Source organism: Diospyros lotus, chromosome 10, assembly GCF_014633365.1.
Source record: "Diospyros lotus cultivar Yz01 chromosome 10, ASM1463336v1, whole genome shotgun sequence".
Lineage (NCBI taxonomy): Eukaryota > Viridiplantae > Streptophyta > Magnoliopsida > Ericales > Ebenaceae > Diospyros > Diospyros lotus.
The window spans coordinates 35,616,176-35,643,200 of NC_068347.1; the positions used below are offsets into that span (position 1 = coordinate 35,616,176).

The following is a 27,025-nucleotide window of genomic DNA, read 5'->3' on the forward strand; positions in this document are numbered from 1 at the left end:
AGGCTTGGGCCAAGAGTCATAAGCAATTTGGATTGGATAGCCTGGAGGAATCATAAAAGCAGTTGGGCCAAAATATTATAAACATTATTCAAGTCCAAATGCAGCAAGATTAAAAACATTTGGGCCTAAATTATTATGGGCCTAATATGCACTTATGGGCTACATGTTTTGGGCTCTAGTTATTTATTTAGCTATGTCTAGTTTTATTATTCCAACTTGTAGTTGAATTGGGTTAGTATTATTATTCCAACGTATAGTTGGATTAGGTTAGTTTTATTATTCCAACTTGTAGTTGGATTGGGTTACTTTTGTTATTCCTACTTCTATTTGGATTGGGCTAACTAAAACCCATTAGATTTAGGATTTAGTTTAGGATTAGGTTTAGGATTATATTTGCCTATAAAAAGACTATATCAATGTGTAAATAAGACATATAATTTTGAAGGCAAATTTTAGAGCTTGTTCTTTTGAAGAACTTTTAGATCTTATCAAGTTAATGCTTGTGGCGATCAAATCTGACTTATCTTCCACCTTCTCATCTCGTTCTTGGGAGTGCCATCTATACCTTTGGTTCATGATTCTCTAAAAATCATCGGGTCAATGTTCTTTCCTTCTATCTTTTATAAATATGTTTTAATCTTTCTTGGGGTTTTGTTTCGATTTGATTTGTGGGTGCCATATTGATATATGGGGTTCGCATCAGTTGGCATCAGAGCACCAGGTTGCGCATCAGTTGGTATCAGAGCTCTGGATCGTGCATCAGAAATGATACTCACCACCCTTATCACTTCTAAGGCATTTAATTTTAATATTACACAAGTTTTCTACTTCAGCCATATATATCTTGAATTTTTCTAATACTTCATCTTTAGTACGCATAAGTTACACATAACAGAACTATGAAAAATCATCAATAAAAGTCACAAAATAAAGTTTGCCTCCTCTACTAGGTGTACTATGTAAATCACATACATCATTGTGCACAAGTTCAAGTAAAGAGGTTCTTCTTTTAATTTTAGGAAATGGTGTTTTTATGATCTTAGTTTGTGCACATACTTTACATTTTTCTTCCATGTCATGTTTGCAATTAGGAATTAATTCAAGTACACTCATATCATGTAACCTTCTATTGTTAACATGTCCTAAACGTGAATGCCATAAAAATAAAGAATCAACAACAATGTAAATGGAATTTGTAGTTTTATTCATAGTATTGAGTTTGAACATTTCATCACAATAGAATCCTTTCCCAACAAAGACACCTACCTTAGACAATACAAACTTATTTTACTCATACAAGTTTGAAACCAAACTTATTAAGAAGACCGTCAGACACAAGATTTTTCCTAACTTCTGGTACATGGTAAACATTGGTGATAGTGAGAGTCTTCCTGTAAGTGAATTCCAATTTGATGTTGTCTTTTCCAAGCATGGCTACGATGGTGGAATTTCCCATATAGAGGGTTTTGCCATCTTTAATAGATTCATAAGTGGTGAATAGGTTTCGATTATTACACACATGCCTAGTGGCACCTAAATTGATCCGTCACTCGTTTTCATCCTCCACCACGCACACCTCACTTATCATAGCCAAGAAATTGGAGTTTTCATCTTGCTTTTGCTTCTTCAAAAAGCACCATTCCTTTTTGATGTGGCCCAGCTTACCACAATTGTAGCATGGCCCCTTTTTCTTCTTTGAGTCCTTGTCCTTGAGTCATATTTTCTCCTCTTGTTGTTCTTTGAAGAGTTTTGTTTTCTCGAATTCCCTTTGTTGGTAACTTTTTTGTCCTCCACCACATGGACATTAGAAGATTGACCATTGTTTTCATCATAGTTATTCACTCTAAAGTCCTCTTCTATTTGAAGATGCCGGCCCAACTCCTCAAGGGAAAAATCATCCTTTCTATGTTTGAGATTCTTTTTGTAATATTTCCAACCAGGAGGAAGTTTATCAATGATGAATGAAATAACAAAGGATTCGTCCATTTTCATGTCATGTTGTTGAAATTGGTTATAAATTTGAACTATTTCATGAAATTGTTCAATTACCTTTCTATTGTCCACCATATGATATTGATGAAATTTAGAGGCTAGAAATTTCTTATTTGTGGCATCCTCGGACATATACTTAGCCTCCAAAGCATCCCAAATCTCCTTTGCACTATTTTCCTATGGTATTGGTCAAATAGAGCATCCAACATTGCATTGCAAATGTGGCATTTGCAAATGTAGTCATCTTGATCTCATTTTTGCCTTGCCCTTGCATTTGCCAAACTTTCATCTTCGGTTTCCTCCAGTCTTTGGTGTTGTAAGCACATATACCACATTGAGTGTGGTAAGGAGAAAGTGTAGTTTATTATGCTAATGCTGGAAATTAGATCCTTCAAACCTCTCCAATTTCACAAAAATCAACAGCAAAGTCCCATAGAGAAGAAGCCTGTGGAGCCATCACAACTTCAAGAAGCAAAGTCTTAAGATTGTTGAAAAATTGTGGTGCTGTAATGGCAAATATGTCGTAGTAACCCAAGATTCCAAGGCACGAAAACTCGCCTTCCTTGAGACGACACGAGGGTATCCACGATCTCTAATTAAAGGTGTGGAGGAAGTCATGGGGTCGTTGGAACCCCTCTCCCACTTAATCTTTTAAAATAAGGGTTTTGATTAAAAACGTTTTTTTTTTTTTTTTTTTTTCTTTTGGATTCCATTAATACTTAGAAAAATATCTAAACTTGAAACACTCTCTAATCCAAGGATAAAAAAACTTTGAGAGAGTAAACCATAAGTTAATTTTTCTTTTGATTAATTAACCCAAATTTAAACCTTATGATGAAATATCTAAGTCTACGTTTACTTTCTATACCAAGGGATAAATCCTTTGAGAAGGTAAACCTGTAAACTAATTTCATCATTTGGTTTAATAAAACGTTTTCATGAATTAACTCCACATATGATCACAGTTGAAAAAGCACAATAAACGAGTTACATGCTTTTCTATTCATTATTCCTAAGTGACCATATAATTGATTAAACATCACATCAAATAAATATTAAATGTGGTCTTGTTTAATCCTAAGGTGGTTCCATCCTTTTACTAATTATTTTCATGCAACATATCACAAAGATAATCTAATTGCAAATAATTTAACCTCCAAGAATGGTTCCACCCTAGGTCGATCGCTTCAGCCGCTGACTGTTCCATGGACCATCCAAAAAAACTGCAATGGCTGATTTCTCGTGATAGTCGATTCTAGCCCTTAGCCGAAGCTAGATCTGGCCGATTCTTCCATCACGTTCAGCCTGTGCAAGCGATGGCTGAATGCTGGTTTTCTGAAACTACAAACTTTCTGTTCCAAAACAGCGCTGCCCAATCCGTCTGCATCTTGTTTTCTTTGAACGATCATTATTACAGAAAAATGAAACCGATGAAATCAACCATCAAAAACTGGTTGTACATCCGCCTATACCCCAACCGCGAGGTTTACATCGAATCTATTTGAATAAACACAACAGATTACAACGTCCTATACCTCCACTCATGAGGTTTACAAGGCATCTAAAACCATTCTTGGAGGGATCCATAAACGCAAAAAAAACAGCATTTAAACAGTAAAAGGAACCACCTTTTTTTTTCCGATTTTAATCCTAGGCATGCTCCTAGATTCAAACCAACAAAACCGTGGCTCTGATACCACTTGAAGGATCATCACGAGGATACATAGCATGCAACGGAAGCGTTTTTAAATAAAAACTTTTCTCGTATTGATTAGAATCTAGGAAACTTACTTTTCCTTCGGATTATCGGACGGAATGAAGCGACAGGAGGAGGATGGGCGGGAGCTTCTTCTCGTGGTGGAGATGACGGCTGTCCTGCAATCCTTCGGCTCCTTCGCATCAGAGCTTGAACGTTCTCTTGATCTTCCAAAGGTATGACTCAAACTCGTGGCCTCTCTTTTGGTGAAGAAGAGTAAAAAAAACCTTAGATGAAAAACAACCAAGGAGAGAATATATATAGGGAGAACCCTAGGGTTAAAACCCTAGTGGGCCAAACCCTAGTGGGCCAAGTTCATTTAATTAATTTTCTAATTGGGTTAGCCCAATTAATTAATTAAAAACTAATGAACTATTATTTTATTCTAGCCCAATTAATTATGGACCATTCTGAATAAAATAATTCTCTCTCAATGTAATTCACCCAACAAGCCAAATGTATTAAATAATACATGAGTTATATCGAGCTACCCCAGGGACCAAAAGACAAATTATTCACGGCTACTAAAATGACCAAAATATCCTTGCTATCTAGTAGCTATATTTTGTCATTCTAAGTGTTCCAACTATCACCATATGGTAACACTGACCCCACGAATAATTTTGCATATGCAATGTCTTTGACCTACTAGTGTAATGACGAAAATACCCCTCTGCGTAACACCCATCATTTAGAAAGGAATAATGTACTAACACCTCTCTAAATGATTTCTACCATCCTTAGATCACTAGTCCAATAATCCGTGACTACTCGAATGTACTTGCTTATCACTGGGAGCTACCCAGAAGCACACACTCTTAAGTCACGTTCTCAGGGCCCTGGATTATTTGATTATTCTTGGACAATCACAAGGGGGTGAATCACAGAAACTATCTTGTATTAGTCTGTCTTAGCTAATTAGAAACCATACTCCCAACTCAAAAGGTTATTGATCTTTGATAGACCTCACCTACAGTGAATCTAAGAATATAGCTCTAGGTTCACTAGACCACCAACTAATACTCAAGTATTAGAGTACTCGTCCACGTAGTAGCAGTGATAGACTAGCTCCATGATAATTAGTACTTTGTCATTAGCTTCTATCACAGATCCACTCTACGCATTCCAAATGCGCTTGTACAATTAGAGTAAACGGACTGTTTACTGGCTAAGGCAAGCCATCCTCCATTAGGATCTATTGCACAAGAGATCCAAACAAGCCTCCAAGATACAATGGAATCAAATATAACGTTTGTTGGCGAATGTGCAATTTTCGACAACAGACCCGAACACAAGGAATTTATAACAAATACAAGAAGCTTTGTATTCTAATTTTACAGTAAAAGAATACAAAGAATTAATCTTTGAATGCACGAAAATTATGAAGTTTTATGCAGGAAGAATAAGGAGAGAAAAAAAATAGAATTTTCAAATGTCTTTGATCCAAGAATATATCAATCTATTTATAGATAATGTTACAACCCTTCACCAAAGGTTACAACAATTCATATGTGTTACAATCCTTCAGCAAATGTTACAACCAATTCCTTTTGAAAATCTCTCCAGCACATGTGATGTCATTTCTGTCGTGCATGACCTGGAATTTGGGGGACTGAGGTACACTTACTGATACATGTTCTGCATCTAAGTTTTCTGCTATTCAATTTATAAGTTCTGAAATTCCGGGAACAGAGAGAAATTCAGATACGAAAGTATTCTTATTTCTGAGATTTTGTTTGTACTGCTTTTTGCATTATTACCAGTAATCTTTATAGCTTGTCCTTCCACTTCATAAAGCTTTGCATTGATTAGCTAACAAATGTTCATTACATGATCTGTATATTAAATGGGCAATTTGTCATTTTTTGGGGTTTCTATTGCTTCCTTTGTTGGAACAAACGCCTGCTGCTTACACTTTTTTATTTCAAGGTGTCTCCCAAAGCTTGTGGTCACACACAAGGCAGAAAAGTAGTGTCTAGAGAGGAAGCAGTGATGAGGATAAAAGCAGCTCTTGATGCTCGGAAAGAGAGTGGTTCTGACATTGTTATTGTTGCTCGGACAGACTCTCGTCAAGCAGTGTCATTTGATGAGTCACTCTGGAGAGCACGGGCCTTGGCTGATGCTGGAGCAGATGTTCTGTTCATTGATGCCCTTGCTTCTAAGGAAGAAATGAAGGCTTTTTGTGAAGTTTCTCCACTAGTTCCAAAAATGGTATGTCATACCGCATATGTGTTGGTTAATACCAACTATTGGTACTGTATTGTTTGTGAGGAGTGCTACTTTATCACATTCCTCCTATGAAATGAATTGTTTGTGAAGAATTACTCAATCCACAAGTAGAATTCAATTCAAATTCAATACAACTAAAAAATATATCACAAACTTTCAAAATAAGTATTCAAATACCACAAACACAACCTAGTAACACACCAATCACCCCTAGGACTATCGAACTTACAACTCAAAAGCCGCTTACCAAGAAGTGCTTAATTAAAAAGGTTGAAGCCTACTAATACCTATCCCAACATCTTCCAGAGGAAGGGATAACTTATCTCAATTGACAAGGCAGTACTAACTACATCCTTTAGTGAAGTTTCTCCAACCTCTTAATAACATATACCCACATGTAAAAGAAGAGTCATCAGGTGAAATGCACTAGCTGAAAGAAAAGTCTTAATAAGATGAGCCTAGCACTTGGAAAGGCACTTCTGTTTTCCCCTTCAAGGAGCAAGCCTTTTCTCACACCTCCCAGTGACACCATTCTGTGTCAACTTGCCTATAAACTTCTCATGCAAGGGACGTGTTAGAGAGGTCAATGGAAGTGACCCAACTACAACCTAAAGAAGCAATAAGCAACTTAACACTATCAACAGTACCATGCAAATACTCTCACTTTTGGCCAAATTAATAAGCAAATCTTACATAGCCTCAAATAGCATATATCTAAAAAATCTAAGTTCCCTCACTCTAGGATTACAAAAAGTAAGGGTATTGTCATGATAGAAGTGGGAGTCATGACAGGCGCTACCCCCTAATAAGACCATGGCCCTACTAAGGTTCAACAAATCTTATTTGATATCAAACCATAACTGGCATGCATACCATAAATGTGATATGAAAATAAATGGAGAGACAAAATGTGTGACTACCTAACATCATGTATTATTACTACAAATAAAATGTTAATGAATAATCAAGACAGATGAACAGACAATAATTATCAAATAGTCAGTGAGCCTAAGTCAGTGTATATCAATGATTGTATGTGGACCATGTCTATTTCATGCCCAAACTCAAAAATTGGTGACATTCTACTGCACCAGACACAACCCTGAGTCTACAAATTTGGTGGAAACCCTGAAAGCGTAAAAAAATTGAGAAGATAGCATATATTTGTTTATGGAAAGGCTAGTTTATATTGATAATTTGAATTAGATTAGCCAACCCAAGGTTTTAGGAACCTTGAATCAATTTACAATAGTGTTAATTGCCTAGAAGAAAGTCACTTTTTAAAAGGACAAATATAGCACTTTAGATTTTCTATTCAAGTGGTCCTCAAATAAATAAACATTCTAGAAGAAACATCAAGGATGAATACTTACAGCTACCTAAATATTCTTTATCCAAACACTGACTCTAGTTATTTTCACTTACCACAACAAAAAAAAAAAAAAACTATTCAGTTTCTAGAGTGGTCATTCAGCCAATGCTTATCATGTTTGTATATAAACTTGTTAACCAGGATTATTAGACTTTCAATTTATTTATTTATCTATTGCTTGATAATGATTAGAATTAAAGAAATTTATGTCAGCATAATGAACTGTGGTATAGTCAACACCCCCCCTCTCCCAAAAAGAAAAAAGGGATAAAGTCTTGATTTTTAGATAAACCTGCTGATTTTAGTCTTGTGTAGGCAAATATGCTTGAAGGAGGGAAAACGCCAATTCTCAATCCTGTTGAACTTGAGGATCTTGGATATAAACTTGTGGTCTATCCACTTTCCTTGATGGCAGTTTCAATGCGTGCGATGCAGGTCAGATTGTCTTGCTTTTTACTCTTCTTGACTGACATAAATTTAAGCATAGTGGTTACATTACATTGCGTTTACTCTTCTATTTGTTGGATAGAATTTGAGTTTCATTCTCCATGTTTTCCTTCAATAGATTAATTCCTGTCAAGTATCATTACAGCATTCTACTCTGTTAATTATCTTGTTCATGTGTAAAATTCAACCCGCCCCCAACCCCCCAAATAAAAAATAAATAAAAAAATATGACTTGGCTGTATTAAATGCAATTATGTTCTTTTACTATTTTCTTTATTTTTGGTAAATCGCATTGGATTCATATTTAAGCAGAAATATTTCAAAATTCGATCTGTTTTTTTGACACTAGTCTACACTTTATTTCTTTTTAATATATTATTCAGTAAGCTTGGTAAGTGACTTGCATCAACTGTCTGCAGGATGCACTAGCTGCCATTAGAGGAGGTCGTATGCCTCCTCCTGGAAGTATGCCATCTTTTGAAGAAATTAAAGAAATATTAGGTTTTAACGCTTATTATGAAGAAGAAAAGCGATATGCTACCGGCTCTGGTCAACTTTCTTTACAGAGAGGTGGGTATGAATCTGACCTTAATAATATGAAGTAACTCTGTCTTTTTTGCAAAGCACCTCTAACCTACTTAAATACTAGGTTAACTTGGGCACCCAACCAACTCAACAAGGTTCTGACCTATTTTGTTGGTTTGAGTATATGATCCTCCTTTGCTACTTTGGCTTTGTTCCAAGCTGAATCCCATTAAAATTGAAGGGCAAGCATGTCCCTGCAGGCCTTCAAAAACTCTCAGAATCCATGTTTCTTTGTTTGATTATAAGATTGACATCCTTCCCCTGAGCCTGCAAGCAGCTATGTTAAAATATAATTCACTTGTTATGGAAAAACTCAAGTCATTGTTTGGCCTCAACTTGCTTATGATGTAGAGTTTATTCTCAAATATATTATCATACTGTTGTGAAAGTCTTTTGACTGGTTTGTGACCTCAATTGGGTCACATAAAAGATGTCAAGCCATTGCAACCATTCTAAGATTTTTTTTTGGTGGTGCTCAAAATTTGTATTTGGAATTGTTGTTAGAAGTGGCATATACAAGCTCTGTTTTGGTTCTTTCTTTATCATTATGCGTTAAGGAAATTTCTGAGTTTGTGCTAACTTTTTCTTTTATTTCTTGTTCTGCTAAAATTTTCTTTACTCTTTATTTTTTTTGGTGGATTTGTAGGAATTTGTACTACCTTACTGATTGGTGTTATATATAATAGAACCAACATTGCACTATAAGCAAGCTAACCTGTTGGTTTTCCTTTCCTGGGTGGTCTCTTAACTTCTTGAACATTGGATCAAATACATTCCTGTACTAGCTTTTCTAATTATTAGTTATTTGTCAGAAAGCAGCAATCTATACAGTATCCAACAGGGGGTTCAAGATGATACTGAGAAAAGAGGTCAAAGTCCACAAGATCCTGTGGTTGAAGTAATAACTCCTGATGTATACAATACCTATGATGCAGATCGTTCACAGGATCCATTGTCAGGGATTTGGTCTCGAACATTGAGAGTCAAAATTACTGGACGAGATGGATTTGAAAAACTTGATGTTCGGATTCCCGTAAGTCATTTAACTATTTCAAAGTTGCCTAAATGTTATAGATATAACTGTTGCCTAGACATCACATTAATCATACAAATGGTGCATGAAAGTGAATTGCCGCAGCAATATCCTACATGTGATTTTGCAGATGTAAAAGACTGGCCAACTAATCAGAGCATCACAGTCTTGTAATTCTTTGGAAGATATCTAGAATTCTGTAGTTTGGCAGATTGCTGGGATTGCCAGTTTCGTCTGATCTGTTAAGCTTCAAATCCATTTGAGATTGGAGAAAAAGAGCAAAACATACGAAGAAAAAAGGGAACAAAATTACTCTTTGGTATTTTTGTTAGCAAAATTTAGCCTTTCAATATGTAATTGGCAGGAAAAAATATTTGAATTCAAGTCTTAAAATTTGGGATACAATGATTTTTCCTGTTTGATGCATGGCTTGAGTTATAACAATGAACGTAGGCTATAATAGATTTATATTTTAAAAGAAGGTTGTTTAAGAATTTTTTCTACCATCCTAGAGAAGTGGAAAACTTAAATACTAGTAAAAAAGACAAGAATAAAACAATATTAGCTTTATAGTAGTTAAATATATTTTCCCTACAAATTTCAATGATTATCAGAAACACTAATGATTTTTGTTATTTTAATAAATATAATATTTCTTATAACTAAACAACTACTACATAAAAAATGTAGTTTTCTCTGTTAGTTTTTCCAAGGCCTTGTCACGTAATGTTTACCATCTCATTAGAACCAAATCATTGTAGGATCAACTTTTTCTGATATAGTGTCATTAACGGGTCTCCATTCCTGTATTATAAAAGTTCTTGAGAAAAATAATAGTTTCAGAAAATCTTTAACTTATAATTGTTTTTTATATTTCATGTCCAAACATTTTTTTATTCATAGAAAAGTTTCTTCCATGTTGAAAGTATCAAAAACAAGAACAGGTTTCCATTTTCTCAAGACCCCATTAGGTGGGCTCTGTTAAGGATAATCCTAGTTCTTGCTATGTACAAATAAGAGAAGACAGTGTAGTGTTGTTTTTCAACTGTTTTGTTCTCAGCTCTCTGTAAGATCAGTTGGTTACTGCTAGTTGTCAGAGACGGTTAGTTTTTGTTTAGTATATAAACTCACAAACCTCATTGTATCATTTTATATCTGATTTTCAGAATCAAGAGAACAGGCTTTCTTTCAGTTTTCTCTCAATTCTTCTTTTTCTTTCTATTTTCTTAAGCTCTACTACATGAATTATAGCTCACTAATCATCTCTATCAACAGTCAAATTTTCTGTAAGGATCTTATAGCTCTTATTATACCTAAGAACTCCCCACCAAGTTTTTTCGTGGTCTTCCTCTTATCTCTTTATGCCCAGGATTTGTTCTATTTTATCCCCTTCCCTCATAGGAGCCTCGATTTGTCTTCTTCTAACATAACTAAACCATCCTAATTCTTGCATCTCATTTCAATTGGAGCCATTGCGACTTTATTATAGATAACCTCATTTTTCATTCTATCATTTTTTGTATGGTCATTCACGCATCTAGCATCTCAACTTCACTATGCTCATATTTTGCACATGGTGGTGCTTTACTACCCACCATTCCTTATTGTACAACAAAATTAGTCTTATAGCTATCTTATAATTTTTTTATTAACGATCACACAAAATACCATATTCACTTTTCTATTTTAACTATCTTGCCTTAATTCTATGTATAGCATCCTCATTAGTGTCTCCACGTTTTTGGATGATTGATCTAAGATATTTGAACATTGAGAGTATAAATAATAATAAAAAATACTTACACCACTCTTTTTATTTTTATTTTTTTTTCTATAAGCTTACACCTAACCTTTTAGATGAATTCATGCTTATCAACTTAATAATGATATAAGAATAAGTAAGGTTTTTATGTTCAATATTTAAATAGTTGCATGTGTTTGTGTTTGATGCACGTAGCAGTAAAGTCTAGCCGCATGTGAAGAGGGCAAATTGAGAATATGCATAATAATAAAGAAGATAAAGTTGCCCTCTCTCTATTAGCTTAAAGTTTTATATGTGTTGGTCATCAATAAAAGAAAAGTAAATGGTTTCATTGCAAAATTTATACATAATTTCATTCTCTCTCTAAGAATTGCTAGGTTTCTATCTTTATTATTTTGAATGTATTGCATCTTTGGCCAATTATTGTGTTGAAGAAATTGATGTTGAATAGTATAGTGAATTGATATAATTAGTTATGTTGTTTGTTGTATTTAGTAAAGGATTAGTGAAGTAGTTAAGTCGGTTAGTTAGTTTGTTGTCAAGGATAGCTAGATATAAATAGCTCAGCTATGCCTTATTTCATTTTGATCGAGACATTCTTCAGAACCTCTCATTCTCATTTTTCTCCTTTGTGTGATTTTCTTTTCTTCATTTCACATCTGAAACCCTAGTTACATGGCATCAGAGCCTTTGACCTATGTTCATGGCATCTAATTAAGATTGCAATGCCTCCTCGTTACCTCGATCAAACTCTTCTTTATTTTTTGACTCGCAACTTGATTTTCCTTCAGTTGCAAAATCCTTCAATTTTGTTCCAATCAAACTTGATACCAATAATTACTTGTTCTGGAAGACACAAATCTTAGCTACTATTAGAGCCTTTGACTTGCTCTAATTCGTTAACAAGTCTCCACTTCCACCTAAATATGCTCCAAATACGGAAGCAGGAGAATCTAATTCACCAATTGTAAATCTAGCATACATGACTTGGATTCAATATGATCAACTTTTTCTCACCAATTGTAAATCTAGCATACACGACTTGGATTCAATTTAATCAACTTTTTCTCGAATGGCTCTTTTCTACAATGGACAAGGAAGTCCTCGCAGAGGTGATACATTGCGAATCGTTCGAGGAGGTATGGTCTTCTCTTGAGACTCTCTACTCGCAGCAAACAATTGCTAAGTCATTTCAATTAAAATAACAACTACGATCAGTTAAGAAGAACTCTCTTTCTGTTAATGATTACATTTTGAGAATCAAAACTATTGCACATGCTCTAGCTGCTATTGGTGAACCCCTAGGTGACAAGGATCTGTTGTTAGCTATTTTGAATGGCCTTGATCATGATTATGAAACTGTGGTGAGCCTTATTACATATTAGATGGATGAGATAAATTAGAGAAAGTTCAATATCTCTTGTTAATGCATGAACAAAGATTAGCCACTAAGAATTCATCTCCCTTTCTTTTGTTAATTTCGATTATGTTGTTTCACCATCCATGAATGTGAATGTTGCCTCTTATGAATCTAGATCTGACAGTGGCTATGTTAATAATAGAGGAGGTTTTGTATCCCGTGGGGGTGGTTATCTGAATAGAGGAGGCAGGAGTCGAGGTTGATCTAGTCGTAAACCTAGCCCCGTGGGGGCGGTTTGCTGGCTATGTGGTAAACCTAGTCATTTTGTAGACAAATGTTACCACTACTTTGATAGGAGTTTTCAAAGATTTTCTGGTCAGAATCAAAATCTTGAAAATTTTGGTAGAGGTGGAGGTGGTTCTCAGTTTCAATCAAATCCGCATGTTTTTCTAATCGGTCCTAATGAATCTAATGAAGCTTTTATGGCTAACTTAGGGTCTACCTCTTATGGTTATTTGCCTCAATCCATTGATACTCAATCCCAAGCCTCATCTCGTGGGGAATCTCCTTGATTTGTTGACTCTGGAGCAACTAACCACATTACCACCAGCCTCAACAATCTTTCTCTATCCTCTCCATATCACAGCGTTGATAAAGTTGTTGGCAATGGGAAGACATTACCTATTTCCAATGTTAGTGTTAGTCATTTACATACTCAAACTCACCCTAGCTCCGTTATTTCCTTACCTAATGTACTTTATATTCCTCATATGAAGAAGAGTCTCCTTAGTATATCTCAGCTCACAAAGGATAAAAATGTTGTTGCTGAGTTTAATTTTACTTCTTGTTTGATTAAGGACAAGGACTCAGGGCTAGTGCTACTTCGAGGAACACTTAAAAGATTGCCTATACTAGTTGGTACCAACATTTGGTCATGTTGTGTCCAAGTCCAAGGCTATTCCTTCTTTCAAGACCTTAGAAATTGTTGCCACTTTTCTTGTTTCTTCAAATAAATGTACAAGATAGTATATGTTCTCTCCAAATCTATCGTCTAGCTTAAATGTAGCCCAAACAAGTAATGTCGGGCGACAATGGCATGCCAGATTAGGGCACCCTGTATCTCATGTACTACAACATGTTTTGAATAAATTTCATATTTCTTGTTCCAAATCTGATATCTCCTTTTGTGATTCCTATAAAATTGGCAAATTACACCAACTTCCATTTGCTCATTGTCCCATTACAGCGAAACAACCTTTAGAATTGGTTTATTCTTATGTATGGGGTCCAACTCCTATTACTTCTACTGAGGGTTATCGTTGCTATCTTATCTTTGTTGATGCCTATACTAGATACACATGGCTATTTCCCTTGAAACTGAAGCCTTACCCACTTTTGTGAATTTTCATAAATTTGCTGAGTTACAATACAACTCAAAACTAAAAGCCTTGCAAACCAATAATGGGGGAGAATTTAAAACCTTTTTACCCTACCTTCAGACTTGTGGCATTCAGCCTCGTTTTACATATCCTTATACCCACCAACAAAATGGTGTTACTAAAAGAAAACATTGACATATAGCTAAGATGGGTCTTGCATTGTTAGCCCATTGTCACGGAGTTGGAGATTCACAAGCTCCTTGCGGCCTTAGCTCCTCGATCCGTCCTCCACAGATACTAGCTAAGTCAACTTGACCCTCACACAAGCACCCCTCAAGTGCTTCTAAGCGCAATGAAAGGAAAACCGGCAGACAAACATAGAGAGAAATATATAACCTCTTGTATTAAAACTCTCCACAATTACGACGACCCTTTACAATGACCCTCGTAGAACACTTGTGACTACAAGCCCTCACTTGCCCTTGCACAAGTGCCTCACTTCTCACTCTAGCTCTCCACACTCTTGGATTGTTAGAGGATTTGGGGATGGTTTGCAAATGAAGGCCTCACCCCTATTTATACTTTCACCTCCTTAGAATGGACGGTGGAGATCAACTTGATCCAACGGCCTCCCATCTCCCTCTAAAATTCTCTACACAAAATATCCTAGATATTTACAATGGAGATCTCTAGAACAAGCCCCTAGAATCTTCCCTTGGAATCCTCTAGAATGCCCCATTCTTCTACATCTCTCTTGAGCCTTCTAGAGAGTTCCTTCAATGCCTGTCCATGGAGCTTTTCAGACCTTGCCAACTCAACCATGTCTCGTACGCTTTCAGAAATATCATGACCCTAGGGTCTTAGAAGTAATTGGAAGGAATTTTGGGGAAGAAATGAAGAAGAATTGAAGAGGGAGATTGAATAGAATTAGGGAGAGAAGGAACGAGAGAGAGGGAAAGAGAGAGAAATTGAAATTTCAATTATCATTCAACATGCCTTTTCCATTCCCCTACCAACAGCCTTTTATAGGTTTCCTCTAACAAAAATAACCGCATCCATGTGCTGTAACAGCATTACAAAACATCTCCTAACAACTTGCTAAGTCTATTACTATAATGCCCTTCTATGGAATCTTGGGTCATGACAATTCCCCTCCCCTTGAGAGAGTTCTTGTCCCCAAAGAACTTCAACAATTGGTCACTGCTATTAACCAATTCCAGTTTTCTCAATCCCAGTCATGCCTCTTTCCTTCTTTCTTCTTCTAGGCTTCTTCTTCTTCGTTTGTAGGTTCTCAAGATTAATTCTAAGACTAAGTTGGCGCAAGACTCTAGCAGAAGAAACTTTATCAAGTTCAAGTCCGATGCACCCAAGTCTTGCAATGGCTGTGCAATTACACTCAATCCCCCCATCCAATACGAGGAAGGATGACATACCTACCTCCATAGTAACCTCTACTCTATTCCCATTCATCCCATGGCCTTGCTCTATTTCAGCAATATCCACTTTAATCCTTGCCAATGATTTCTCAGCGGCTGCCATATGCACTTCATCCTTTCCATCTTTTCCCACACGATTTATAGCTTGCTTATTAACTAAATCCTCCGCTTCCTCTTCCTTCAATAATCCTTCATTTTTTAACTGCCAATTCTGACGAGGTATTAGCTCCTTCCATTGTTGCAGAGCTGGTTGCAAAGCAGCTGTGGTTGAATTCATGTCCAAGTCTCCCAATTTCTTGCTGGCTCCCATTAGTATTGTTTTCTGATTGACTTCCCCAATCATTTCTTGGTTTGGACCTCCTCGATTATCACCTAGAACATCCTTAATGATGATTGCAGTTTCAATTATGATCTCCGGATTCCCTACAAGTAATTCAGCAACTTCTTTTCCCTTTTGTAGGCTGCAATTCTCCTCTATTTGGACTTCTTTTTTAGCAATATCAGATGATCCCTCTGCATTGACTACCCTATCAATCTGTTCATTACAGATTCCCTTTGAAGGATGTAATCCATCACCAATATCATCTCTGATGCTGCCAACATCCTTCTTGATATTGCTGCCTAATTCCAAATACCCAAGCACATACTCGAAAGTCAACGATGAATCAGTTTCCCACCTTCTTGTCTTCTCCTTCGGCTTCTCCATTTTAAGAAACTCCTCCTTGTTAAAATTTCCATGATAGTCATCAAAGTATTCGGCAGGAAAACTGTAATGATACTCCTTAGACAGTATCATTACAAACTCTTGCAACTTCTCGCGGAACATTCGACCGAATTCCTTGCACTCTTCATGAATCCCATTGCTTGTTCCTTTGTCCCTGTTGCTGCCAACTGAAAATGCAGCCTCCTTTGGCTGCCATTGAGGCTCCATTTCAGTTGAAAATGAAGCATTCTTCTGCTGCAATTGAGACTCCATTAGACTCCTTTGCGTGCTACTTCCCAAGGCTTCACGAGCAGGACATTCCATTGAAAATGCAGCATCCTTTGGCTGCAATTGAGGCTGCTCTCTTGCATGAAAATTAACCACTAAAAATGCAGCATCATTCGGCTGCAATTGAGACCCCATTTGTTTCATGTGTGCCCTACTTCCCTTAGCTGATTTTTCACAATCAGCATACTTTGAAGACCAAGGAGCTATAAACATACTGCTCTTCTTTGCCTCTCCCATTCAAACAAAGTTAACTAGAATTCAAAGTTGAAATTACCCTTTGTTTACCTTACTAGCAGCCTAGAATTCGATTGGAATCACCTCCTATTACGCCTGCAGAAATTCAAACACTGACTGTTGGCTTCACCACTAGAATCGGCTGGGATCGAATCTGCTTTTCCTTCCACGTTTGGCCTCAGCTTTCAGCCCAAGCTCAATCTCTGTAACCTTCGGAAAGTGATGGGTGAGTAGTTGTCTGAAGTTCCAGTTCCATTGACTCACTGGACTCCAGAATTCGCTGCTCAATCAATTCACCGAAGTTGCCAAAAACACCGTCGGACCAACTAGGCCAAGTTGCCTTCAATCCTCCTCAACCTAGACCTTAATTATGGAAACTGATTTCCCTACCTTACACTCAAATCAAAATCGTAGCCAAAGAATAGCTATTGCCCAATCACCGTCCAGGCTCCCAGCACAATTTTCAATCGCTTCTGATTCCAAAATCACCAAAATTCACTGCCAATTCAATCGCTACACCCACTCTCGAGTCCAACCCACTGCATCCCAACACTCCCCAGTCCAAATTGCGGCACCCACTAAACTGCTAATACCTCGGATCCCACATGCGATTGCCTTGATTCGGCTATTGCTTCCAGAATTCAAGCGCTCAGCCTGATTCGCTCCTGGAAGTCGCTTGGTCAATGGTTAGGACTGCCAATTTCGTTGAATTCACCAGACCACCTAAATCGCCTCAAGCCCCGCTGCCTCAATTGCATAACTCCTTGAGAATTGGGCGGATTTGCTTTGCTACTAGATCGAAATTGCCGTTGATCATTAATCGCCCAAGAAGCTGGACTAGCCTCAATCGCACACCTTCACAATCTGAATCTTACACATTGATAACAAAACTCCCAGATTTGCTCCTCACCGTCTGGGTCGGAATGGTCGACCAATCAAAGCGGCATCGCCAGCAACAACTGATTGATTCATGCTCGCCTCATCTAGAATCACTGCTCGATCAATCCAAGTCCAATTGCTCCTTGCACCGGTCGCCACCCAATCACCGTCCACAAGCTCCAATCGTGAATCCTCCTGGCTTGCTCACCTTCAATTCTGGACAAGATTGGGGTCTTAGCCGCGAGCCGTCAGCCTATTGTACTGATCGCTCTCCACAGAAGATTACAGCGGATTCAAGATTGCCCAAGCTCTGTGTGCGTTTGCTGAGATTCAACGACTGCAGCGACTTGAAAAATAGCAGTGAATCAACCTGCTGCTCCGAAATTCAATAGTCGAACCTTCCCCTTTTCTTCCACAACCGAGGTCGCCTTCCATGATCGAACAACACTTCCGGATTTTTCAAGCCGAGAGCCACTCCTCCGTCGGACTAATTGGAACCGAATTCATTGAATTCAGTTCACTCCACCTAACGTTCACACCTACTGTCATTGATCGACTCAATTGTTCGATTAATTCCCCCGCTGCTTCTGGTTTCCGTAGTCGTCTTCACAGTCCGATAACCAGTCCTCCTTGCGTTGGACAGTAGCCGTCAATTCCCGTTGACATTAATCAACAAGAAAAACCACCGAGGAACGATGCTCTGATACCAATTTGTTATGACCCTAGGGTTTAGCTAGGGTCTTAGAAGTAATTGGAAGGAATTTTGGGGAAGAAATAAAGAAGAATTGAAGAGGGAGATTGAATAGAATTAGGGAGAGAAGGAACGAGAGAGAGAGAGAGAGAAAGGGGGGGGGGAAGGGGGAAAGAGAGAGAAATTGAAATTTCAATTATCATTCAATATGCCTTTTCCCTTCCCCTACCAACAGCTTTTTATAGGCTTTCTCTAACAAAAATAACAGCATCCATGTGTTGTAACAGCATTACAAAATATCTCCTAACAACTTGCTAAGTCTATTACTATAATGCCCTTCTATGGAATCTTGGGTCATGACAGAAACCTTCCACAAACCTCTCAGGTGTTCCTTCAATGTTGGCCCGCTCGTGTGTCCGATGGTGCGTAGTCTCATCTTCATCGCCCTGTATCCTCGGTCGCGCATCCCCCTCGCGTCTTCGGACTTTAGCTTGGCACCCCTCTCGTGCCCATCTTCGTGCCTCTCTCGGCTGTCGACACCTGTCTTCAATAGTGTCACGAACGGAAGGTGACAATCTCCCCCACCTATTGTGGCGACGCCTTCGTCGTCTGATGTGTCGTGTCCAACCTGCATCCCTCAACAAGCCAGATTGTCCCCAAGTAATACATGTTGCATCTGCTTGTCCTCTCGACAAGATGCATTCCTGAGACTCGTCTCATACGACCCCTCCTTGATGGGAATCATATAAGGTGCATTCCCTCCAAGAATGCACAACGCTTTCATGCTCGACACTAGCATCGTGTTAGACTTCTTCATAAAGTCCAACCCCCCCAATACCATCTCGTAGCCATCCATCGGTGCTACTAAGAAGTCCACCTAAGTCTCCCACATGCCAAGGTGTAGCCTCACGCCTCGTGCTACCCCTAATAACAGCTTGGCTTTAGCATTGACCGTCTTTATCCATCCATCGTCTTTCGTAACTTGGAGGCCTAGCTGCTTGGCCTCTCCCTTGGATACAAAGTTGTGGGAAGCTCACGCATCCACCAAGGCTCGGACGTCTTGTCCATTGATGCAGCCTTCCACGAACATGAGGCCATTGTCTTCGGCCATCCCGCTAGTTGGCTCCCTGGTTCCAACCTCTAGATTGTTCAAGAGTTGGATTGCCCCCATTTACTTTGGCTCCTCCTCTCGAGCTCGTTTGTTCCTCGGCTCCTCCACAATAGCCAACAATGCACTGATCTTAGGGCATTCCTTCATTCTATGAGGCCCACCACAATTGAAGCATCCTCCCCTTGGCCCAAACGTCCCCTTCTTCTCTTCATACTCTCTTCGGCCTTGAGACCTCGTGTCTTTGCCACCTGTAGAAGAGAAGTAACTGTCTTTTGGTTGGGACAGAGTTCTCTCTTCATCTCCCCCACCTTTGTCATGGTTATCCCGTGGCTCCTTGCGTTTCGAGGCATCCTCCATGCGATAGTCCACCAAAGATTCCGCTACTGCTATTGCCTCATCGACGTTGCTAACTCCTCGTTGTAGTAACTCCATTCTTGCCCAATGTTGGAGACCGTCAGTAAAGTAGAAGAGCAAGTCTTCTTCTGCCATGCTTGGGATTTGAGGCATTAGTGTTGTGAACTCCTACAAGTAGTCCTAAATCGTGGATCTTTGCTTGAGTTCTCACATCTTCTTTCGTGTCTTGTACACCACATTTTCGGGATAGAATTGGCGCTTCAACTCCCTCTTGAAATCAGCCCACATCTCAATCTTGCACTTCCCACTTTCTATATCATTGTGCTTGTGGCGCCACCATAATGCCACAACGTCACTAAGGTAGAGTGGTAGTGCGTACCTTTGTGGCCTCATCGATGATGTTAACACCTTCGAAGTACATCTCCATCTGCCATGGGATATTCTTGACCTCTTTAGCATCCCGCTTGCTGGTAAACTCCTTCGGCTTGGGGTACTCCACCCTTGGAGTAATAGATGATGTGCTAGCACCCGAGCTAGATGTTGTCCTCCTGCATGCGGCCATCTCTTTGCTCATCTCCTCGCAAGGCTAGTTGACTTTGGTTTGGGATGGCCGTGATGCCATCCATGACCTTTGCCTCCAACGTAGCAAGGTCGCCCCTCACGACACACTTTTCTTCCTTGATGGCGTTAAGTTGATCCATCGTATGTGCCTCCAACACTGAGAGCGAATGTTCCACGGCCTCAATGTGTTCCCCTGCATTGATGAACATCTCCTCAAGGGCCTTCATACGTACCCGACTTGTGCTGTGTTCACGCTTGGTGCCATCCTTGGCAGAGGTAGCATCACGTCCTCAGTGGACCTCTGTTGTGCCGGACTCGTTTCCCTTGTTAGCCATCATGCCAACGCCAACCTGGTGCTAAACGCGGTTCTGATGGCAACTGTCACGGACTTGGAGATTCATGAGCTTCGTGCGACCTTAGCTCCTCGATCCGTCCTCCACGGATACTAGCTAAGTCAGCTTAACCCTCACACAAGCACCCCTCAAGTGCTTTTAAGTAGAATGAAAGGGAAATCGGCAAACAAACATAGAGAGAAATATACAACCTCTTGTACACAATTACAACGACCCTTGTAGAACACTTGTGACTACAAGCCCTCACTTGCCCTTGCACAAGTGCCTCACTTCTCACTCTAGCTCTCCACACTCTTGGATTGTTGGAGGATTTGGGGATGTTTTGCAAATGAAGGCATCACTCCTATTTATACTTTCACCTCCTTAGAATGGACAATGGAGATCAACTTGATCCAACGGTCTCCCATCTCCCTCTAGAATTCTCTACACAAAATATCCTAGATATTTATTATGGAGCTCTTAGAATAAGCCCCTAGAATCTTCCCTTGGAATTCTCTAGAATGCCCCATTCTTTTGCAACTCTCTTGAGCCTTCTAAAGAGTTCCTTTAATGCCCATCCATGGAGCTTTTCAGACCTCTCCAACTCAACCATGTCCCATACGCTTTCGAAACCTTCCACAAACCTCTCGGGCGTTCCTTCGACATTGGCCTGCTCGCGTGTCCGATGGAGCGTTGTCTTGCCTTCGTCTCCCCGCATCCTTGGCCACGCATCCCTCTCGCGTCTTCAAACTTTGGCTTGACACCCCTCTCGTGCCCATCTTCATGCCTCTCTTGACTATCAGCACCTGTCTTCGATAGTGTCACGAACGGAGCGTGACACCATGCTCATATGTCTTTAAAATTTTGGGTAGAAGCATTTTACCTTCTATTGTCCTAAAATTTTGCTCTCCATTTGAGTTACTTTATCATAAATAACCTAACTACATTGACCTTCAACCTTTTAGGTGCTCCTGCTTTCCCTATGTTCGACCTTATAATCGACACAAGTTTGATTTTTATTCTTCCAAGTGTGTGTTTCTTGGTTATACCCATGTTCAAGTGGGGTATACATGTTTACATCCTTCAGGTAGAGTATATGTCTCTAGACATGTTAAATTTAATCCAGATGAGTATCCCTATCTTAGCTTGTTCTTACCCTCAACTTGTTCCTCATCTGCACTTCAGTCTCATGGTCCTTCAATCTCTATCCTTCATTTCCTTCTCTCTCTTCTAATGTTGCTCGAGTAGCACAATCTTCAGTTCCTTCCTTATCACCTTTTGATCTTACTAATTATGTTTCCTCTCCTATTATGTCTTCAGAGCCTTCTTCAAATCAGCAGTCTTGCCAGCCTATTCAGCCTCATATTCCTAAACATAAACTTGCTCCAGCACCCTTTTTTCATCCTATGATAACTCAATCTAAGTCCAAACAACCTATTGCTACCTCTCCCCATGCATTAATGAGTACCCTAGAACCTAATTTAGTCCATGAAGCTCTCTTAGATCCTTATTGGATTACGGCTATGAAGGAGAAATTTTCTGCATTACAGCACAATCATACATGGGATTTAGTTTCGTTTTCATCTTAGATGAATCTTATTAGTTGCAAATGGGTATTTAGGGTCAAGTATAAATTTGATAGGTCAATTCTCAAGCATAAGGCTCGTTTGGTAGCTAAGGGTTTTCTTCAAACCCCTGGAATAGACTATGCGGACACCTTTACTCATGTTGTTAAGGCTCCCACCATTAGAGTTTTATTTTCCTTGGTAGTCACATTTGGTTGGGACATACAACAATTGGGTGTTAATAATGCATTTCTCAATGGGGACCTAACTGAAGATGTATACATGTACAACCTGAGGGCTTTATTGATTTCAGATTTCCCTCCTATGTTTGTAAGCTGACAAAGTCACTCTATGGTCTCAAACAAGCACCTAGAGCTTGGTACACCAAATCAAGGACAACTTTGCAAAATTGGGGTTTTATCAGGTCTGTTTCAGATGCTTCTTTATTCATTAAGAGAATCACTAAAGCTGTATTGTTCATATTGGTGTGTGTTGATGATATTCTTGTCATGATTTGGGCACTTATTTTGCACTCAAAACCTTAGATTCAGTCAATTATTTCCTAGGTTTTGAGCCTCATAGAGATGCTAGTGGTATGTATCTTACACAATCCAAATACGCATTCGATTTGTTGAAAAAGGCGAGAATGCAAGACTGCAAGCCTTGTGAGACACTAGTGAACTTGGGCATTTCATTGACTAATGAAGGGGATAGTTTTTTCTAATCCATCACTCTATATAACCATTATTGGTTCTCTCCAATACTTGACCTATACCCGACCAGATATAGCTTTTGTGGTTAATAAATTGAATCAGTTCCTATCCTCTCCTAACGTGCAACATTGGATGGCTTGTAAATGGGTACTTCGATATCTCAAGGGCACAATAGGTCTAGGGTTGCTGTTTGCACCTACCTCTAGTGAATTGTCCCTAACGATCTACATTGATGCAGACAATGTTGGTTGCATAGTAACTAGGAGATCTACCAGTGGATTTTGTATATTTCTTGGCCAAAATTTGTTGGTTTGGAGCTCTAGGAAACAGTCTATGGTGGCTCATTCTGTGGGAGAAGCAAAGTATCATGCAGTAGCACAAGGAGTAACTGAAATCATTCGGTTAAAATCTTTGTTTTCTAAATTGGGCTATCCATTAGCCCATGTTCCAATCCTATGGTGTGATAACCTAGCAGCAAAGAGCATAGTAGAAAATCTAGTGTTTCACTCACGTACCAAACATATTGAAATAGATGTGCACTTTGTTCGGAAAAAAGGTGAAAAATGGAGAGATTGAAATTCGGTATATTCTTACTCTACATTAAGTGGCAGACATCTTTACCAAAGGACTATCAAGAGATAGGTTGTCATTTTTGTGTAACAAACTTGGGCTTAGATTATCTCCTATATATTTTCATGTGCCAGTAGTTTCAGACAAGACAAAGCTTACATGTTCTAACCCTGCCAGGAGGTCTAATCTGAGGGGGAATGTTGAAGAAATTGATGCTAAATAGTATAGTGAATTACTATAATTAGTTATGTTGTTTGTTGTATGTAGTAAAGGATTAGTTAAGTAGCTAAGCTAGTTAGTTAGTTTGTTGTCAAGGATAGCTGGATATAAATAGTTCAGCTATGCCTTATTTTATTTTGATTAATTCATTGATCAAGGCATTCTTCAGAACCTCTCATTCTCATTTTTCTCCTTCTGTGATTTTTTCTTTCTTCATTTCACATCTGAAACCCTAGTTACAATATAAGTGTTTCATATCTATCATTCACACTATGAAAGTGCAATATATCTCGGAAGCCATTAATCAACCTTTGTAGATGTTGTATTCACAGGGAAGAAAGAGGAAAAAATTATATTCCTGTTCTTTTAGAGATGTCCTGATGACTTAATAGGAAGAAATGTGTCATGACCCATTCCACATCGATAGTGTACTAGGGAGGTATTGGGTATATTGGTCCTATGAGCATATAAGTCAACTTTGGCTAGCTTTTTGGGTGAGGACCTATGGTGTTACAAAATGAATCAAACTCTAGCTTTAGTGATATGATTTGACATTGAAACACCCTTCTCTTTAAAGCATGTTTTAATGTCATAATTTGGAGTTTTTTTTTTGCAAAAAACATTTTTCATAAAGGTCCTTTGCTAAATGATTTACATCTTGCTTTCAAAACCTTCATTCATTTGACCTTCCATTTTTATTGTTTATTTTTCTCAAATTCACTAGAGATTATCCTCTTGAGCGATGCTTAGAAAGGTTTACCTCTAATAGTGTTATCTTCCGACCTAAACTCTTATGTTTGGTTTAGTTTATCAATGTAAAGTCTTTATGTGCCCACTCATTTTCACGGTTCAAACCTAATTTAATTCATAACTCGTATTAAGAAATCTAAATTTTTTATTCATTTTGGAATACCAAATTTAAAAGAAAAGAAAAAAAAAAACTTTTTGGGCATCCCAACCAAAAATCTTTAGAAATCCTTAGAATAAATTTCTAAGTCGCTACAACTCTAAGATATAAACGTAAAAGTCGTTCATTTCCATCAAAATAAAATGATGTGCCTTAAGTGAAAACTTAGTTCATACAGTAAGTTTGGCATGCTTGATACATTTGATATCGCCAAAATATATACATGCTTCTAGTGCATCATCATGCAACACGAAAAATCTACAAAGTAAGAGTTTGTGGGTGGGAGAACCTTACATTAGGATCTCTTTGGAGAAGATCTTGCTCACTCTTCCTAGCTTCCCAACCTCTCCTTAGTCACCTTGCTTCATCTTTCCTTCACAAGTTTTCTCTCTTCTTTCCTTCTTTCTCTATTCTTCTCTATTTTCTCTCCACTCTTACACTTGCTCAACTCCCTTAAATGGGAGACCATCCCCTAATCTCCCATTTTATAGGACCCCTAATTTTTTCCATAAAAAAGTCAATTAACTTGAGGGATTTTTGTTTTTTGAAACCTTTTTTTTTTTTGTTGGTGAAATGTATATATATTATACATAGAGAGAAAAGAGAAAAGAAAGGGAGTCAATGGGGATCAATGAGAGATGGTTTCCAAACCATCCCCTTTGGTGCAGCAAGCTGCTACCAGCTGCTAGCTGTGAAGGCCATGGGGTCATGGGGTCCCATTCATGGAAATGGACCTCTTGCCACATGGTGGCCTGGCGGGCTGGCACATGAGCCAGCCATGCGCCCGACTGCTGGGCTTCCTTCTTTTTTTTTTTATTTTTTATTAATATTATATACTTACACACACACATAGATATGCATATACATGTATATATTTACATTTTGTATATATTCTTAAAATATATAGAATATATATATTTATGTATATATATATTTGTAGAATATTACTTTTTTATATATGTGTGTATATATATTCACCTACTCTTTTTAACCCATTCTTTGATCAATTAGATCACTCTCTAATTTCACACGCACTTACCCAAATCTTACCAACAATCCCAAATTTTCTCCAAATTAAATTAGAATTTATTTCCTTAAGCCTCCAAATATATTCTAAAAAAGGTGTTACAGACACAATAATATATTATGTCTTGTAATTTATATACAAATCCAAGATGTGGAAGGCATACATTTAAGAGTGTCTAAAATGTCAGTCTCAGAGGTGTGGAAACACCATACATTCATGGCACATATTTTTCAGCTTTGCACTGCAACATTCTAGGTGCATATAGTAATCCTGAATATACTTTTATACAAACAAGTTAACAATTACCACAGACCCCATGCCTGTCTGTCATCCGGCTGAATACTTGGATCTTATCTGAATACCGAAGTAGAACTTAAGCAAGGTCATCTGTCAGTAGATTCAGTTCTTGATGCACATTGCATAATGACAATTTCCCTTTTTTGGTATGTGAGTGGGGCCTTCTCTTTATGAAAATTAAAATTTTGAAACTCTCAACCTCCATTGGCAATGCCCCAAAGTCATATATGCACGTCAGATCTGTTCAAGTTGACAATTTGTTCAACATAATTCTTTTTACATGTTACCTTATAATGATACTGGAACTTCACCTTCAATAAGTAAGCATTTTTCTTTGTCAGGCTGGATTTTTGGATGGACTCACAAATATAGTTCCAGGTATTGTATTCCCTTTTTCCTTTTGTTGTCAGAATTTGACATCGCTCTGGAGGGATAGGTATGAGAAAGCATTTTTTGTACTTTGTACACAGCATTAGGGGGTGTAAACATCAAGGCGCTGCTCGATGATGCTGCTTCAGAAGTGGGAGGGAAGATGTTGTTGGATTTTAGTGACACAATGGGCGACAGGATTCAAGTCTTCTTGGAGTAAATAGATCCACCTTGAAAACTCTTTTTAAAGGTGTGGTATTCTGGTGATATAACAACGTAGAATCAAATATAGATTCAATTTGTGAAGTTGTTCCAGTATGCAGATATACATCTGACATTATATTTTAAAATCGATGTCTTGAACAGTCGGGTATCTTGCTTGTTTGTGTCAAAATTATGTACCATATCTCACGTATGTTAATCTGAGAAAATTGTCCCATATTTAACATCCCATTACCCATCAGTATTTGAATTAACTTCTGTAAAAGAAACAGAAAGACGTATTATATATATATATATATATATAATTCTCAAGAATTAAACATGTAATATTCTATGCTTATTAAATGACAAAATTAAGCACAAAGTGCATCATCATTTCTATGTAAATCTCAGTTAAGGTGGTCTGGGTATTGTGAAGTTAATTACATCTTTATTGCTTCAATTAAGAAGAGAGCACACACATTATTGACTACATCTATTTGAAATTCTCACCATCCCTCTAAATCCGCCTTGGGAGAAGATGGTTTGCCAGTTGCTTCGTCTTTGTTAACAGGCTTATATGTATATATATTCATTCCCATACACAAGTTGTACTAGGATCTTTCTTGTGCATTCTGTCCTCTTCTCACCGG

The 27,025-nt window shown here is 38.2% G+C and overlaps 1 protein-coding gene across 3 annotated transcripts in view; it reads left to right on the forward strand.

The window, feature by feature from the left end:
* Window positions 1–27,025, forward strand: part of LOC127812178 (uncharacterized) — a 40,032-nt gene that overhangs the window by 11,982 nt on the left and 1,025 nt on the right. Inside the window, exons 3-8 of one of the 3 annotated variants that reach the window (XM_052352528.1) lie at window positions 5,678–5,959; window positions 7,665–7,784; window positions 8,216–8,366; window positions 9,317–9,414; window positions 26,144–26,180; window positions 26,273–26,619. In XM_052352528.1, coding sequence (XP_052208488.1) covers window positions 5,678–5,959; window positions 7,665–7,784; window positions 8,216–8,366; window positions 9,317–9,414; window positions 26,144–26,180; window positions 26,273–26,391 — 807 coding nt within the window. In that variant the 3' untranslated portion in view covers window positions 26,392–26,619. Of the gene's footprint in view, window positions 1–5,677; window positions 5,960–7,664; window positions 7,785–8,215; window positions 8,367–9,193; window positions 9,415–26,143; window positions 26,181–26,272; window positions 26,620–27,025 lie in introns of those variants that run through there. The other 2 variants (XM_052352527.1, XM_052352526.1) reach the window with 2 other exon arrangements.